Below are 18,565 nucleotides of genomic sequence, written 5' to 3'. Positions count from 1 at the left end.
ACTTGTCAAGCGATTCCTGTTTACAAATGCACTAACCCATTACTTGTGTCCCAGCAGGCTTTAGTAAAACTAAATTAATACCTACTGGAAGATTACCAGTTTCCAGTATGTTAAAATAGGCTTAACCTATCTACTGCTGGACTTACATCAGAACACTAACAGATTAAACTATACATGAATCGCGAGACAAGCGGCAAGAGAAGAGATTTTTGGAAAAAATACAGGTGAATGAGCAAGAAGGCAGAAAAAAGAAAAGAATTCATGAAGAAAAAGAGAGCATGACAGGAAAGAGGAACCAAGAATCTACCTAACAGCAAACTAGAAAGCTCCTGCGGTTCCAAAAACAGGAGGGGCCTTTAATTTCATAACCGCAGTGCCCCACTGCGGGAAGTGTTAGGATTGAGCACAGAAATACTGTAATTAAAATGTTGCAACTTTTGAATGGCTTGATAGTTTTGTTCCATTTGTGTATATATAATTATGTAATGTTGTTGATGTTGAAGCATCATTTCTATGCAATGGAATAAGAAATCAGTGCATCCGTTGGGTTTTTATGAGTCTGACAGTTTGGTTCTGATCAATATTTTCATATCAGCACAAACACAGATAATTGACTTTTTTAATGTTTTCATATAATTTTTTTTTAAATCAAAAAAATCTGATAATTTGATTATCAAATCATTTCCCCTTCATAGTTAAAGTGTTATTCTGGTTAAAAAAAAAACCACCCCATTAATTCAAGCTCTACTGTGGTACTAGTTTACCGGGGTACTAGTGAGACTCTTTTACATGCTGTTTTCTCTACATGTAATTTGAGACAAAATGTGGTAATTAAAATGTAACTTTTGAATGGCAAGATGGATTTGTTCCAATTTTGTATATGTTGTTTATGATTTGTGAAGCACCATTTCTGTGCATGGAATAAGAATACAGTGGATTCCTTGTGTTTTTATGAGTCCGACAGTTTCGTTTTGATTCATATCTGCACTAAAATAGATGAGTTTTCAAATGATTTTTTAAAAAAAGTCTGGATAATTTGATCGTCAAATCATTTCCCCATCATAGTAAAGTGGTTATTCTTATAAAAACATATCAATTCAGGCTGCACTGTGCTACTAGTTTGAGGTACTGGTTGGAATCTTTCAAATGCTGTTTTCTCTGAATGTAATTTTCAGACAAACATCTGTAATTAAAATGTTGCAACTTTTGAATGGCTTGATGGATTTGTTTCATTTTTGTTTATGTTGTTTATGATTTGTAAAGCGTCAGTTTTGTGTATGGAATAAGAGTTAAGTGCATTGGTTGGGTTTTTATGAGTCTGACAGTTTGGTTCTGATTCATGTTTTCATATCGGTACAAACAAAGATGGCTGTTTTCATATGATGTATATAAAACAAATCCTGATAATTTGATTGTCAAATCCTTTTCCCTACATAGTAAAGTGGTCATTCTGATAAAAACATATGAATTCAGGGTGCACTGTGCTACTGTTTTTTTTATGTACTGGTTCAAATCTTTAAAATGCTGTTTTCTCTGAATATAATTTTCAGACAAAACGCTACAATTAAAATGTTGCAACTTTTGAAAGGCTTGATGGATTTGTTCAGTTTTTGTATATGTTGTTTATGAGTTGTACAGCATCAGTTCTGTGTATGGAATAAGAGTTCAGTGCATTGGTTGGGTTTTTATGAGTCTGACAGTTTGGTTCTGATTCATGTTTTCATATCGGTACAAACAAAGATGGCTGTTTTCATATGATGTATATAAAACAAATCCTGATAATTTGATTGTCAAATCCTTTTCCCTACATAGTAAAGTGGTCATTCTGATAAAAACATATGAATTCAGGGTGCACTGTGCTACTGTTTTTTTTATGTACTGGTTCAAATCTTTAAAATGCTGTTTTCTCTGAATATAATTTTCAGACAAAACGCTACAATTAAAATGTTGCAACTTTTGAAAGGCTTGATGGATTTGTTCAGTTTTTGTATATGTTGTTTATGAGTTGTACAGCATCAGTTCTGTGTATGGAATAAGAGTTCAGTGCATTGGTTGGGTTTTTATGAGTCTGACAGTTAGGATTTCATGTATTTTTCTTATCAAAACTGAACCGGTAACTGAAAATGCTAAATTAAAATAATATATTGCTTAGAAATGCTTTTCGATACACAGAATTATTAAACACACACATATTGCTGCAAAGAAGAAAAATTGGATCAAAACATGCACTGGTTCACAAACTGCAACATTTTAAAAAAAGCACATTTTATAACGTTTTTCTCACATTTTGGTGAATAAAACCCCCAAAAATTGCTTTTCACTCAAAATTTAAAATGGTTTCCCTTAATTAGGTTATTCTGCTTGCAAAAATCAAACAAGCAGCAAGCTGTTTCCAAAATTAAAAAAAAAAGTGCTTGCCTACCCTGTCCCCCCTTAAAAACTAAACATTGAGGATTTCTCAGATGTTTTTGAAGCCAGAGCCTCTACATTTTACACACTTGTAGGTATTGATAATCTTCAGATATGACACAAGTTTGGCTTGTTTTGTCAAATTTAAAGGTCACAACATGAAATTGCTTGCTGGAAAAGATCTAAACTACTTACACTACTAAAAATATCCACTGAGCTAACAAGGAAATAAGTCTCCACTTCATCAAAATATGATGTCATTGTTTGATTTGAGCTCACAGTTTAGTGTCTGGGATAATTTAGTCATGCTATGACGTCATAGTGCCAAAAATGAGGTCAGCCAAGTATCAATCCTGTCAATGTGAACTGGGTCACGGTCTCTGACTGGGTCAAAAATATTGTTATATAGAGAATACTACATGGCTTGCTGTGTCGTACCAGATTTACACGAGTTGTTTTTTAAAAATATTGAACTGCGAGCGAAAGCGAGCTGTTCACTATTTGAAAAAGCAACGAGTGTAAATCTGGTACGACACAGCAAGCCAAGTAGGTCATGTAGTATTCTGTTTATCCTACATACTGTACTTACGTGTATTTTACTGAAAATGTCCTGCAGTCGAGGCAGCTAACTTGAAGACGCTTGTTTTGTAACCTCGATCTCTTCTAAAGCTTCGTGCAATCTATTACGTCAAAGTAAAGAAACGTCACTCTGAAAGTGAGGTGTGACGTGTTAGTTCTAAAAATTCATCGAGGGTAATTAGTGAGCGCAATTGTTTTTTCTATAATGACGTTTGTCTCGGTGACTTTGCCATCATAAGCAGTGGAAAAACAGGTCCCTGCCAGACTTGCTTGACATGACCTCATTTACATGATATTCACACCTGTGATTTGAACGATTATTATCTCACAAGGGTCTCTCTCACCTATGTAGGATAAAGTTTATTTTGTGTTGTTGTTATTTTCTTTGTGTACGCCGCCTTATATGGCGGTGTAAAGTGCTCACTCTGTCTGTTTGTCTGCCAAACTTAGATTATCCTACATACGTGAGAGAGACACCCGTGAGATAATAATCGTTCAAATCACACGTGTGTATATCATGTAAATGAGGTCATGTCAAGCAAGTCTTGCAGGGACCTGTTTTTCCACTGCTTATGATGCCAAAGTCACCGAGACAAACGTCATTATAGAAACACAAATTGCGCTCGCTAATTACCCTCGATGAATCTTTAGAACTAACACGTCACGCCACACTTTCAGAGTGACGTTTCTTTACTTTGACGTAATAGATTGCACGAGGCTTTTGAAGAGATCGAGGTTCCAAAACAAGCGTCTTCAATTTAGCTGCCTCGAATGCAGGACATTTTCAGTAAAATACACGTAAGTACAGTATGTAGGATAAACAGAATACTACATGGCTTGCTGTTTCGTACCGGATTTACACTCGTTGCTATTTCAAATAGTGAACAGCTCGCTTTCGCTCGCAGTTCAATATTTAAAAAAACAACTCGTGTAAATCTGGTACGACACAGCAAGCCATGCAGTATTCTCTATTTATAACTCTGGTACTTATTGGTCGATTGAGCTGAAATTTGGTATGTAGCTTGGAATAGGCGAACATAAGGTGTTTGGCAAAAATTATATTCCAACCTGTAGTAGGGGAAGGGAGGGCAAGTCGACCCCCTCGGGTATGTCGTCCCCCCTCGATTTTGAGAACATGACACTGCAGGGGTGATTATCATCGATTTCATAAGCCAGAGTTACCCAACCTGAATCAGTTGAAGAAAAAAAAAGTCGAAATAAACGGGCCCAGCAAAGCGGTAAGTCTTTGTCAATTTTGATGGTTTCCACTCTAAAATTGTTGCACGAAAAAAACAACAGTCAGTGCATGGGAGCCGCTGATTCGTAAAATGCACCAGATCTGCAAAAAAGCTTTGGCTTTCATAACAACTAGTCGAAAGTTATAGATCTCAGGCTATCCCAGGAACAATGGTAAATAGCAATGTTCAGCGAGTACCATGATCGGGTAATTCGTCCCCCCCTTTGTCGTGTAACCCGACCCGGGTCACAATACCCGACTATGGGTCCATATCACTCTCTCATCTGTGTAGACTCTTTAATCTCCAAGAAATAGTGTCAGATGAAGAACCCGTAAAAGTTCTTTGTATGTATTTGAAATACGAAAGTGAACGTAGCCTTAAAAAAATAATATTCGAAGTTGTGTGTTGATTAATTAATTAAGACAGAGAGAGAGAGAGAGAGAGAGAGAGAGAGGGGGAGAGAGAGAGAGAGAGAGAGAGAGAGAGAGAGAGAGAGAGAGAGAGACAGAGAGAGAGAGAGAGAGGGGGGGGGGGGGGTGCGCTTTCCCGTCATTGGAAGTGCGCGTATACTAGTAGGCCTATTAAACTATTTCACGTTCACGCAACCTGAAATGGGCGACACAAATCAATTACAAGTCCAATTTGTAAATATATTTTCCCATTTGCTTCGCTTTGAACCAGAGCAACTAATAAGTATAGATGTTTGAACATCTATCCCTTCAAATACTCACCCTCCCTGCATAGCCAAGACGTCGATCGACTTCTGACGTAGGCCGACTCATTATGACGTCATTCTCACTTCCGATTAACAAAACTGACACAGAAAAGTTACTTCAGTCAATTTCATATGTCGAGGTGATGCTATTGGGTAATATGAACAACCTTTTCCACCTGGACGAATTACCCGCCCCCCATGGACGAGTTGCCCTCCATGGAGGGCAAGTCGTCCATGCTTCAGGATTTTTTTCTTTTATATTTTATTTAAAAACCGTGCCAGTTGGATCGTTCATATTTCACACAACGCTTACACGAAAGAGAACACACCAGGTTTTACAACAAAAACAATCTTTTTTTAAAAAAGACGAGAGGTATAAGCTGCATTTGTTAGAGGGGTCGACTTGCCCTCCCTTCCCCTATATGAGGAGGTTTTTCTAAGCTGTGTATGACAGGAATGCGGATTTTGCCGGTTCTTCTGTATTTGGCGGCAAGTTCTTTCCCCTGTTAAGGTCAACACTTGTTCTCTCACAATCTGAAGAGGGTCACCATGGGAGGATCTGTGCACGTGCACGTTGAGGCCAAAAGTGCCATGCACGGTGATCCACGGTGCACGTTACGAAAAAGCTCCATGCACGGTGCACGCCGGACCTCTGTGCACGGTGCACGCTACGAGAATTTCCCCATTCCCATGCACGTTACGTCCAAAAAGCCCATTCCCGGTGCACGTGGTAAAGCATCGCCCCCCTCTCTGAAGGGTGTCGAGTATGAGGTTAGTGATGAGTGGTGGTAGGAAGGGGGGTGGGGCTGGGGTCCACTGTAATGGGACATGACGAAGGGGTGTCGTATTAAGTATTTTTGCTTTTGTTGTTTTTATAGTTTTGTGTGTGAGTGCGTGCGTGCGTGCGTTGGGGGGGGGGGGTGGTGGAGGGGGGGGGGGGTGGAAGGGGTATCGGGCCGTGAAACAGCACATGCATCAACTATACTGCTGTGTCTACAATTAAGGTTGACTTTACTGATATAACATACTTAAAATGCCTAACCCTCGATTGTCCTACTTTCCGAAGAATCATTGCCGCGTGTGGGTGGCAGAGAAGCGGGAGGGGAACCACGTAAGCTCAGTTGTCAAGGAACCTCCGAGCAACGAGGGAGAAAATGAAACAGGAGTCCCGGGAAGCGAACGATTTACTGGAAGGGGGGGGGGGGGGGGGGGGGGGGGGGGGGGAGGGGAGGGGGGGAAAAGAGACGCCCAGTATAATTCTTCTCTATTCTGAAGCATATTCCCTCATCTTCTTTTCTTGTGTGTATAGTTTTAAGCTGGGCGTTCGAGACAGCCTCGACACTCTGGGAGAGGAGGACGAGAAAAACACCGCACACTATTCACAAAAGCTGCGGCAATGGCGTCGTGCAAAGGCAACAGTGGTTGGGGTTAAAATGGAACCTGCACCAATCAGGCAATCCGCTACATCCGGGTACAAATGGAAGAAAAAATGGCGCGAACGAAAAGAGCGGAGCAAGCAGGTACGGGACATTTCTATGGAGCACATTTCATTAGGTAGAAAAAAAATGTAATATAACAAGGTATTATCTGGAGGTTCGTATTATTCCTTCGTGTCAGATAAACAAAGTCCTGGTCACATTAGGGTGTCGCGTGCGTAACTTATTCGCGATAATTCGAAAATCTAGATTAAACGCTGTACAAAAGTCACAATATTCAAATAAAAAGATTTTCCTTTCACCAAAGCACAAGTATGAAGCATACGCTTTCTTTAAAGATAGCGAGTTGTGTTGAAAAAATAAAGCCTAGAATTAAGGGGTTTCATGCCTCTCCGTATTTGAATAGGACTGCAGAAAGGTAAGATTTTGAACTGCTTGCTTTTTAAATTTATGTCCCAAAATAAGTGGAACAGCTGACTAGCATTTTCACATACGTTGTTCCCGTACAAAACGGAAGACCGCATCGTTCGATCGTGACCTCCTCAGATAGCATTGCCGTCACTTCTATACTATGAGACTGTCACTCGGTTGTTGTGGTCGTGCTCCTTTTGCAGAAACGAAAGCTGAAGCACGCAGAGCGCAAGTTGAAAAGGGAGGCGTCCTCTGCGTCCGGAGGTCTGGAGGGAGGCCAGGGGGAAAGGCGGGCCTCCATCATCCTCCCCCCTCCCTCAGGAGCCAGGAATCCCTCGACGACTACCTCCACTTTGTCCTCATCTGTGGCCTTTCAACGGCGCGGCAGTATGGCCCCGCAGCGGCTGAACCAGCAGCTAAAAGAGGCCAACCTCCAGCGGGAGGTCATGGAAGCAGCCAGACACACCGACTCGCAGTCTCCTTCTTCCAGTGGACAGTCCTCCACAAGTTCAGCATCCTCAGAACCAAGCTCCGTGCCAGTGAGACGCTCGAATAGCGTTGACCCTTTCAGAGATCCTACCAGTCCACCTCCTGCTAGACCGCCGCCCGATCCTGCTGCTCTTTCTAAATCTCAAGCGGGCTTATTCGCCTTGGTTGCCAGGTCTACGTCCACGCAAAGTGCGAACGCTTCTGATGATTCCACTGAAAACGATGGCGATAACGAATCGTCGATTGACGAAGCCAGCAGGACTGGAGTGATTCCGCCACCCAGAGAGCCATCCTCTCCAGCTTCCAAAAAGGCCAGCGTCGCCCCTGCCAACAGAACAAACTCTGCTTTTACCCCTCAGAGCCCGCAAACGTGGACAACGCCAGTAGAAGCGTTCTCTGAACTGTCGGAGGTTGTGGTGACCAAACCAAAATGACAAAGTGACGTCCAGCACCATAGAGGAAATCGTTACTCCAAAGAGGGAGAGAGGAATTTTCTCCCAGTTGACACTACCAGGCGTTTCAGTGACGATAGGAGCTCTAAGCCTAGAAGTTTCAGTGACGATAGGAGCTCTAAGCGCGGAGAGCTGACAGCGACAGGTGCACTCAAAGCGACAGCGCACTGATTGTAAATAAGATGGCACTCAAAGCGACAGCGCACTGATTGTAAATAAGATGGCACTCAAAGCGACAGCGCACTGATTGTAAATAAGATGGCCCTCAATTGATCAAAAGTCTTGGTGTCAAAAGTCAAAGTTTATGTGATCCACGAGACACCTGTTGCACAACACTAACATAGAGCGGGGTAGTACGGTTTTAGCTTGCAACAAGTCGAATCTTGCCGCATGGGATAGCACGCCGTTTTTGACCCACTTGATCAATCAGGAGAGTCTTAAATAACGCATGATGAAAGTCTTGTTGACCCTTGTCAAAATTCAGGGTCATAGCAGGGTAAAGTTCTGATCAAGGAAACGGAAATTCTCAGAAGTTTATCAAGCAAGATCTTTGAATCTCCAATAATCTTGGGCTTGAGTGGCCCACAAAAAGCATTGAAGTCTGGTTGGTCCGCATCAAATTCCATGTGGTCAAGTTCGCGTACCAGGAAAGGAAAATCGTATCTTTCTTGAATGATTTTTGAAGCTAGCGTTTTATTCAGCTTGCACGGGCTTCAGAGTTTTGATGAACTCAAGATTTGACGTCAATTTCGTTGATCCTTGTCAAATGTCAAGGTCACAACAAAAGTAAAGGCGGGAACAAATTATGGGAATTCATCATGTTCTTCAAAAACATGAGTGTTATTGAAAGTAGAGCTTTGATACTTGGCTATATGATGACCCTAACACATTGTACAGATAGATTGTCCCCAGTAATAAGTAAGGTTACTTAGTGACTGCACCTTATCCCCCCCCCCCCCCCCCCCCCGCATTTTTATTTTTTAATTTCATACAAAGCCGGGTTTTCCCGTGTAATATGCCGCTAATGGCTTTGCCGTGAGGGCGTAAAACTTACATTTTCTCTCTCGCTGCACCTTACCACATTAAAAAAGGAGTCAATTAATAGAGCGCTTGCTCTTCTTGTTACACGTAGACTAGACTGCAGCAAAAATGATGGGTGGCAAGTATGGGTGGCAAGTGAGTGTGACTTGGTGCATTGGAAACTTTTATTAATCACCATGCTGACTTCGACTATAATTTTCTGTATCTGACGCCGAGAACAAGATGTATCTTGCTGTCAGAACCAGAAAAAGCAAATGACTTCCGCTAATTGGCAATTGATTATAGTGAGGCAACCTTGAACCATTGCATACACCTGAAAGCTGGCAAAGTAGTGGCTTTAGCAGTGTGGTACAACTGTTTGTCCTAAAGGTATCGAAGAAGACTGACAACTTTCAACTTGACTTTTGACAAAGTGACTTTGAACCTGAGTGAGTGTGAACTTTCTTATCGTCGTCTGTTCTTTCTTTTTGAAGAAGTATTGTAGTCTTGTTACCCTTGTTGATTTGGTGTGAATCATTTAAATTTGCATTATTTTTCTTATTTGTTGTCAGTGGTCGCTTTTGTATGTATTGAGTCGTGCAATAAATGTATATGCAACCAGAACTCGAAATGCGGAACATTGTGAGAATGACATCATGGTCATGTCCTAGAGGTTGCGCATTTTTTTCTTTACTACTACTGAGCTCTGTAAAAACATTTAAAAAAGGCATGCAAGGTCTATAATTTCACACACACACACACACATGCACACACACACACACACACACACACATACACACACACACACACACGGCGGACACACACACAGAGAGTAGGCATGCCTGGGACAACTATTTACACCTGTGCTCTTTTCTTGTGCACACCACACCTGCGACCTGATTGATTCAAATCAGACAGACAATATTAGGGAAAAAGAGATACTTAGCAGGGAAGAAATAGGCTGACCACGACACTCGAACAAGAACACAGAAAACAGATAGCAATGCTCTCTGTATTTGTATTAGCATTCACATTTCAATCAATCGCTTGACACCACACAACCTAGCTATCTTCAAATCAAGCACTCAATCAAAAATAAGAAACCAGAATCAAATATACTGAAAACCCCTTCTGTAATGCAAAACAAATGAAATAATTCTTGTAGACAGTGCAGTAGGCTATCTCCATTCACGGAAACTCGTTTCACCATGCACCTCTGTAGACGCTGTGTAATGTGTGACTGTTCTGCCGTTTGTCTTGTGAAAAAGAGGAACACAGAAAGTTGTGAAGAGTAATGTGACTCAGACTGGGAGTGCCAATGATACTTGCAAGTCAACTACGGCAAGTCTTTGATTGGACAGACTTGAACAAAACCCTGGTGGCAACTCACGGCTCTCCAAACTGTGCGTCCCTGCGTCTGTACACAATAGAAACCAGAAACTGAAAAAGTATTCATGGAGGAAGTCCTGCAACGCACTTAATCTCAAATGATTGGGTCCTGCATGGGACGCACTACATATTCGTTACTCAGTAACGTCAGAACTGTTTTCATAAAATATTGTGCCACCAACGCAAATTTAGAGTTTAACGTATAGGCTCCAAGCCAGCTAGGTCTACCGTGCACTCCCCTCAGGATCCGGCTTTAGTAGGCTAGAGATATTCATTGGGGTCTACTGAACACGTTTTGACAAGTTCGCCACGAAAAAACTCATTCCCACTACTACTTATACCCCTTTGTTTAAGGGTACCCCCTCGAACGCTAAACTTATCTGTGAAATCACAATGCACAGCTGCAATGAATGAACAGAGAACCACTTTTTTGAAATCAAAACAGTTAAGTTGATCATTAATCTTGTAAAAAATACCTATTACAGTGTTCAGTGTTTGATAGGTTGGCTGTAGTGATGCTTTTTAGGCTCAAACCGTCATTTTCACAGTGTGCAAAGCTTGTCAACTTTCATGAGTAAAAGGCTTCAACAAATGTGGGTTCTCTGTTTCATTTTTTAGAAACTACAATGCCTTTGGATAATTTCAAGCCACATTTGGAATTCCTGAGAGGATATGTTACGACACCAGATGAGATATTTCTCCCCTACCCCCTAAACGAGAAATTTTAGGAAAATGTCAAAAAACATTTTTCTTCAAATATTCATGATAACTTCTCACTGTTTTCCAATCAAATAACAAAAGAAATCACATTGACGACCAAAACAGTTCATTTATCCATCTTTTAACAGAACTACAACATTATTATTGTCTTTTCAAGACTGAAATGTAAAAAATAAAACAAAATGTTCAGATATAGACATCTATTCTATGTCTCTTAGTGCTCTTGCTTCATAGTTTCCATATACAAGGTAGATTAACATAAGAAAGACAATCTAAGAACTAATGTTTCTTCATGTAAGTGCAGAATTTTGGTCATAAATGCAAATGTCTCATGAATCAATTTCAGTTTTATAGAAATAACATGAAAAAGTCATTGCAAAACACTCTGTCAACTTTTCTTTCACAGACATTCATAGACCCATAATTCACCCAACAAATTGTATTATACACACTGTATAAATCACTTTAAATCTGCATTTGAGTGCTCCAAGAAAAGTCAGCCTCGACCTTTTAATGTGTAAACAGCTGACAAAGATGCATGAGGGGATGAAAATAAATTAAGATATCTCAACATTTTGACAATATGATTCAGTTTTCTTAAATCGTTTACACAAAAAAAGTCGTGTAAGGCAAAAATACAACATTTAGTCAAGCTGTCGTACTCACAGAATGAAACTGAACGCACTGCATTTTTCTCTCTCACGAAGACCGTATACTCGTAGCATTGTCAGTCCACCACTCGTGGCAAAGGCAGTGAAATTGACTAGCCAGAATAGCGCGGTAGTGGTTGCGCTGAGCAGGTTAGCACGCTTTTCTGTATCTCTGTTCTTTTTAACTTTATGAGCTTGTTTTTAATTCAAATATATCATATCTATATGTTTTTGGAATCAGGAACCGACAAGAAATAAGATGAAATTGTTTTTAAAGGGATTCCGGACATTTAATTTTTGTCACAATTTTCATATATTTAATTTTCAGAGCTAATTTTTAATCCAAATATGACATATTTATATGATTTGGAATCAGAAAATGGTGAAGAATAAGATGACATTATTTTTTTTATCGTTTTATGAAAAAATAATTTTAACTACCGTATTTTAACAAAAAAATTGGGACGAATCACGTATAGGCCGCGTCACTATATTAGCCACCGTCGAAAAAAATATAATCAGATCGTGTCAATCAATCAAAACAACCAGGCAAACGAAAGTACGGTATTTGGCGAAATCGGCTCCGAGAATAAACAAGTGAAACAAAGAAGAAAAGTGAAAAAGTTTGAAGAAAAATATCACACACACAATTTGTAACCAACCCACACATGTAGTCCCGCCCAGAATAAGCTTTTTTGGGATGATTTACGACTTTTGCGCACATTTCGAGCAGACGAAAACACAACCTGGCGGCTCTCGCTCCTCCAACTATCGCGAGACACAAAAAAGGAAATCTCACGCGCTCCTGACACATCCGGTGTTTCTCTGTACGCTATCTTGTCACGACGACTTGTTGACAAACGAAGATTCGCGAAAGAAAGAGAAAAGCGCCGAGTCTTGAGTAGAGAGCTAATAAAGTACCGGTAATCGCTAATCGAGCGAAATGAAAATCCGCGGGGACTTCCATTAGGTGAATGCTATTCAAGTTTAGGTAACGTTTTAGCCGCATCTTTTTATAAGCCGCAATGCGATTTTTTTTTTTAAAAAGTCGCGGCTTGTAGTCCGTCAAATACGGTGCAAATTTCAGATTTTTAATGACCAAAATCATTAATTAGTTTTTAAGCCTTCAAACTGAAATGCAATACCATAGTCAGGCCTTCGTCGAAGATTGCTTGACCAAAATTTCAATCCATCTGACTTAAAAATGAGGGCGTGACAGTGCGGCCTCAACTGTTACAAAATGCCGGATATGACGTCATCAAAGACATTTATAAAAAATAAAAAAAACGTCCGGGGATATTATAGCCAGGAACTCTTATGTCAAGTTTCATGAAGATCGGTTCGGTAGTTTTCTCTGATTCGATGTGTACAACACACACACATACACATGCACACACATACACTGAGCACAAAAAGTTAAGAATATTTTTTCAGTGGTATAGCTCAGATGTTAAACAGCAGTTTTTTGGTCAGAAATATACGTGTATTTGAAGATCAGCCTTTCTTCTGGTTAAAAAAATATGTGTTTCTGGAATCTGAGCAAAATTTGGGTATTACGTCAGAGGTCCGTGACCACGCCTACCCTCACAAATGGCGTTTTTTGATGGCATGATTCACTTTCAACCGTCAAAACGGTAACTTAAACTGAATGATATTTTACATTTTTTACACAAAAAAAGTTTATTTGGTGTCCTATCTAACAATTCATACAAATTTCGTTCAAATCCGCAGCGCAGTCAGGGTGATCCAGCGTGTAAAAGAGAGCGACCACAATCCTGAACAAGAAGAGCAAACGCTCGATCGAGTCACTTTCGCAGTTCTGAATATTATATGAGGCATCAGATGGACAGGAAGAAATTGCTATTCACAACACAATGAGTCACGTTCACATAAAATTTGAGCCCGGTCACTTTTATAGTTTCCGAGAAAAGCCCAACGTTAAGTTGTGTGTTGCCGAACAGAAAAGGCTAGTTATCTCCCTTGTTTTTCTGATAACGTTCGAAAAAGGCTACAGATGTAAATACTTTGATGTAAAGAATAATCCTACAAAGTTTCAATCACATCCGATGAACTTTGTCAAAGATATAAAATGTCTAATTTTTCCTTTGACGCTGACCTGTGACCTTGAAAAAGGTCAAAGGTCAACGAAACCATCGTTAAAGTGTAGAGGTCATTGGAGGTCACGACTAAACAAAATATGAGCCCGATCGCTTTGATAGTTTCCGAGAAAAGTCCAACGTTAAGGTGGTGTCTACGGACGGCCGGCCGGCCGGCCGGCCGGACAGACTAACACTGACCGATTACATAGAGTCACTTTTTCTCAAGTGACTCAAAAACGGCAACAAATCCAGGGTTTTTATGGTGTTTTTGCTGAGTAGCCGCAGTTGATATGCAATAAATCTAAAACTACAAATAGCAGCCTCTCAAAAGTTCACAGAACAATGACAAAGACCTTCATCAGTATATATGTTCCAGTACTTCCAAATAGAACCCGAGAATGGACGTTGTAATGGTTTTCCGTTAAAAATTTGTAAACGTTTTTAATGTCCAAGAAACAAATGTGACATGCACTTAACTTTGTATACTTTGCAAAGAATGGTGCCATTACATGTGTGCCAAGTTCTGCCAAACATTCTTTCACGGGCTCAAAATTTATGATCGTTTGAAAAGCGGTGAAAAATATTGTCCCTGGTGTCTTTCGCGCAACTTTTTTGAAGGACTTTTTCTGTAATTTTGTTTCTCGTTCTCCGATAGAATGCGTATAGCCTTCACGGATGATGCGAACAACCTGCTCAGCAGCAGTTGCAGAAAAGAACTGTTCACGTGTTTTGAACACAGCTGTGCTGACGTCATACCCACATATTACTCAGATTCCAGAAACACATTTTTGAGCAGAAGAAAGGCTGATCTTCAAATACACGTATATTTCTGAACAAAAAACTGCTGTTTAACATCTGGGCTATACCACTGAAAAAATATCCTTAACTTTTTGTGCTCAGTGTACATCACGACCCTCGTCTCGATTCCCCGTCTATGTTAAAAAATGTAGTCAAACCTTGACAAAATGTAAAAAGTAAAGGTGGGAGAATATGGGTTGAAAACTGCATGACTCGGGTGAGGTGAGGTGAGGTGAGGTGAGGTGTGATCTTGAGGATGGTTCCAGTTGTCATGGGAATGTACCAAATCTCATCCAATTCCAAGCATACCCAAAAATGCGTATGTATCAAATCTCATCCAAGCATCTTGTATGACTGATGTTGTTGTAATGTTGTTGTCTGATGTTGTTGTAATGTTGTCTGATGTTGTTGTCTGATGTTGTATTGTTGTTGTCTGATGTTGTTGTAATGTTGTCTGATGTTGTTGTAATGTTGTCTGATGTTGTTGTCTGATGTTGTATTGTTGTTGTCTGATGTTGTTGTAATGTTGTCTGATGTTGTTGTAATGTTGTCTGATGTTGTTGTAATGTTGTCTGATGTTGTTGTAATGTAGTATATGTACCCAAAAGAAGTAAAAACAAGTTGAAAAAAAAAAATCTCATCCAAGCATACCTAAAACTTCAGTATGTATCAAATCTCACCCAAGCATACCTAAACTTCAGTATGTATCAAATCTCATCCAAGCATACCTAAACTTCAGTATGTATCAAATCTCACCCAAGCATACCTAAACTTCAGTATGTATCAAATCTCATCCAAGCATACCTAAACTTCAGTATGTATCAAATCTCATCCAAGCATACCTAAACTTCAGTATGTATCAAATCTCACCCAAGCATACCTAAACTTCAGTATGTATCAAATCTCATCCAAGCATACCTAAACTTCAGTATGTATCAAATCTCATCCAAGCATACCTAAACTTCAGTATGTATCAAATCTCATCCAAGCATACCTAAAACTTCAGTATGTATCAAATCTCATCCAAGCATACCTAAACTTCAGTATGTATCAAATCTCATCCAAGCATACCTAAACTTCAGTATGTATCAAATCTCATCCAAGCATAACAAAAAGGTAGTATGTATTAAATGTCATCCAAGCATACCAAAAAATCAGTATCGTACATTTAAGGACTGACCGACAGTACACATATTTACCACATGAAGCAACAACAACAAAGACAACACATAACAACAACAACAGAAAGCACACAAACAAAATCTCATTGTTTCAACCATGACTTGATTTTGTAACCTTCATCATTCTTTTTCTTTATTTATTTGGTGTTTAACGTCGTTTTCAACCATTCAAGGTTATATCGCGACGGACCTTCATCATCATTATGGCACAAAATTATAAGTAATGCATAACGATTCTCTACAAGGTATATATATATGTATGAGTTGATGAAAATCTGGACTAGGCAAATTACAAATCAAACAATATCATTCAAGTTTACCTAACAAAAGAAACACATTTACATACAAACAAAATTCTAAAACAAACACAAGAGCAACCAAGCGAAAAGCACACAGGCAAAATATAACTATTTTTAAGCTGTTTGGAACCCCCCTTCAAGACCCCCTCAATGGAACCCCCTTGAAGACCCCCCCAATGGAACCCCCTTGAAGACCCCCCCAATGGAACCCCCTTGAAGACCCCCCCAATGGAACCCACTTCAAGACCCCCCAATGGAACCCCTTTCAAGACCCCCCCAATGGAACCCCCTTCAAGACCCCCCAATGGAACCCCCTTCAAGACCCCCCAATGGAACCCCCTTCAAGACCCCCCCAATGGAACCCCCTTCAAGTCCCTCCCAATGGAACCCCCTTCAAGACCCCCCCAATAGAACCCCCTTCAAGACCCCCCCAATGGAACCCCCTTCAAGACCCCCCCAATGGAACCCCCTTCAAGACCCCCCAATGGAACCCCCTTCAAGACCCCCCCCCCCAATAGAACCCCCTTCAAGACCCCCCAATAGAACCCCCTTCAAGACCCTCCCAATGGAACCCCCTTCAAGACCCCCCCAATGGAACCCCCTTCAAGACCCCCCCAATGGAACCCCTTCAAGACCCCCCCAATGGAACCCCCTTCAAGACCCCCCCAATGGAACCCCCTTCAAGACCCCCCCAATGGAACCCCCTTCAAGACCCCCCAATGGAACCCCTTCAAGACCCCCCCAATGGAACCCCCTTCAAGACCCCCCCAATGGAACCCCCTTCAAGACCCCCCCAATGGAACCCCCTTCAAGACCCTCCCAATGGAACCCCCTTCAAGACCCCCCCAATGGAACCCCCTTCAAGTCCCTCCCAATGGAACCCCCTTCAAGACCCCCCCAATAGAACCCCCTTCAAGACCCCCCAATGGAACCCCCTTCAAGACCCCCCCAATGGAACCCCCTTCAAGACCCCCCCAATGGAACCCCCTTCAAGACCCCCCAATGGAACCCCCTTCAAGACCCCCCCAATGGAACCCCCTTCAAGACCCTCCCAATGGAACCCCCTTCAAGACCCCCCCAATGGAACCCCCTTCAAGACCCCCCCAATGGAACCCCCTTCAAGACCCCCCAATGGAACCCCTTCAAGACCCCCCCAATGGAACCCCCTTCAAGACCCCCCCAATGGAACCCCCTTCAAGATCCCCCCAATTGGCAATTTAAGACTTCTCCCTTTTTTAAGACCTTGATTTTTTTTTAAGATGTTCTTGACCTTGATTTTTTTTTAGATGTTCTTGACCTTGATTTTGTTAGATGTTCTTGACCTTGATTTTGTTAGATGTTCTTGACCTTGATTTTTTTAGATGTTCTTAAAGGTCCTTGTCTACATTTTTATACCGAAATCGCCATTTGACCATTAAAATGCAGAGTCTATTATCTACAATTATCAACAATACACCCAAGGTTCGATCAGGAAAGACGAAGCCAGTGTAGCCGTTTGAAAATTCATTGTAGTATTCCAGCGTAGTACTCATAGTAGGATATCCTTATTTGGAAAATGCCCAGCGCAAAACTCCTCTCCAATCCCGTGCATTTTGTGCGTTTAAAAAAAAGCGTGGACAGCGCTCCAGTGTCAAACTGTTGCTGCACTTGTTTGGGCGTGGCTATAAGCATAGTGACATGAATTTGATTGGTCAGTATTTTTAGGCAAAGCACATGTTCTCAGCAAACAGAAAACAAAATATTGGAAGCGTGAGTCACGCTACCCAAAAATAAAATCTTTTTTTACATATATTTTTTTTTCTATAACTTTTTTCCCCATGGTTCATTCATCATCTGACATAACTTTTTAGCGAAATCTAACCATAAAATTATTGAAAAAAACCCCACCTTTAAGACCTTGATTTTGTTAGATGTTCTTAAGACCTGGATTGTTTAGATGTTCTTAAGACCTGGATTGTTTAGATGTTCTGTTCATAACCTCTGTGCATTTACCTCCATTTTAAGACAGGACCTGATTTTCCCAGATTTCTGGAGGTCTTATAAGGGGGGATTCCACTGTACAGAATTCGAGGAGACAGGGGGGGGGGGGGGGGGGGGCAATGCAACATGACGATGTAAACAACTTGTTTTGAGGTAGCATCAGGTGCCAGTGGAACACAGTGAAAAGAATGTTTGAAATCTGGCAATTAATATGTTTGGTCAGGGCAGCATTGTTCAAAATCATGAAAATACCACATTGATAGCCACATATGTGACCCTCCACCACGAAATGAGTCGCATGTCACCTTTGCATGATTTTTATATTTTTACATTTTCCTGCAGAGTTTTTTATGCTCTATCCAGTGGTGAAAACCGTTTTAGAAAAGATCGAAAACTGTTTGAGTTATAAGCCTGTGACTAAGGTGACCCTCACACTGTTACCAGACAATCCCCGGGCTTATATTACGCCTAGCGCAGAACCGCGCGCGCGAGGTGACATGCGACTCATTTCGTGGTGGAGGGTCACATATGTTTAAGCCTGTCCTTAACTGTGCCAAGTCAGCTACGCAAGTATACTTCGCGAAGTTGGCCGCACGATGCTTCAGCACTGAGTTTTCGGTAAAAAGACTTAGCAAAGCTGACTTTGGGCTCTATGAAGGACCACCTTTACAGACACATACAGTGAGACTAGAGCTTCTGC

General features: G+C 40.9%; 1 protein-coding gene across 3 annotated transcripts in view; it reads left to right on the top strand.

Moving 5' to 3' along the window:
* LOC138959722 (nucleolar and coiled-body phosphoprotein 1-like) overlaps positions 1-9,373 on the top strand; it is a 52,614-nt gene extending 43,241 nt beyond the window's left edge. For all 3 annotated transcript variants that reach the window (XM_070331336.1, XM_070331320.1, XM_070331330.1), the window contains exons 7-8: positions 6,251-6,461; positions 6,992-9,373. In XM_070331336.1, coding sequence (XP_070187437.1) covers positions 6,251-6,461; positions 6,992-7,711 — 931 coding nt within the window. In that variant the 3' untranslated portion in view covers positions 7,712-9,373. The remainder of the gene's footprint in view (positions 1-6,250; positions 6,462-6,991) is intronic.
* Positions 9,374-18,565: the final 9,192 nt, after the last annotated feature.

Source organism: Littorina saxatilis, linkage group LG1 (genome assembly GCF_037325665.1).
Source record: "Littorina saxatilis isolate snail1 linkage group LG1, US_GU_Lsax_2.0, whole genome shotgun sequence".
NCBI classification, from domain to species: domain Eukaryota; kingdom Metazoa; phylum Mollusca; class Gastropoda; order Littorinimorpha; family Littorinidae; genus Littorina; species Littorina saxatilis.
The sequence above is the reverse complement of the archived record's forward strand: the minus strand, read 5'-3'. Positions and strand labels throughout refer to the sequence as shown.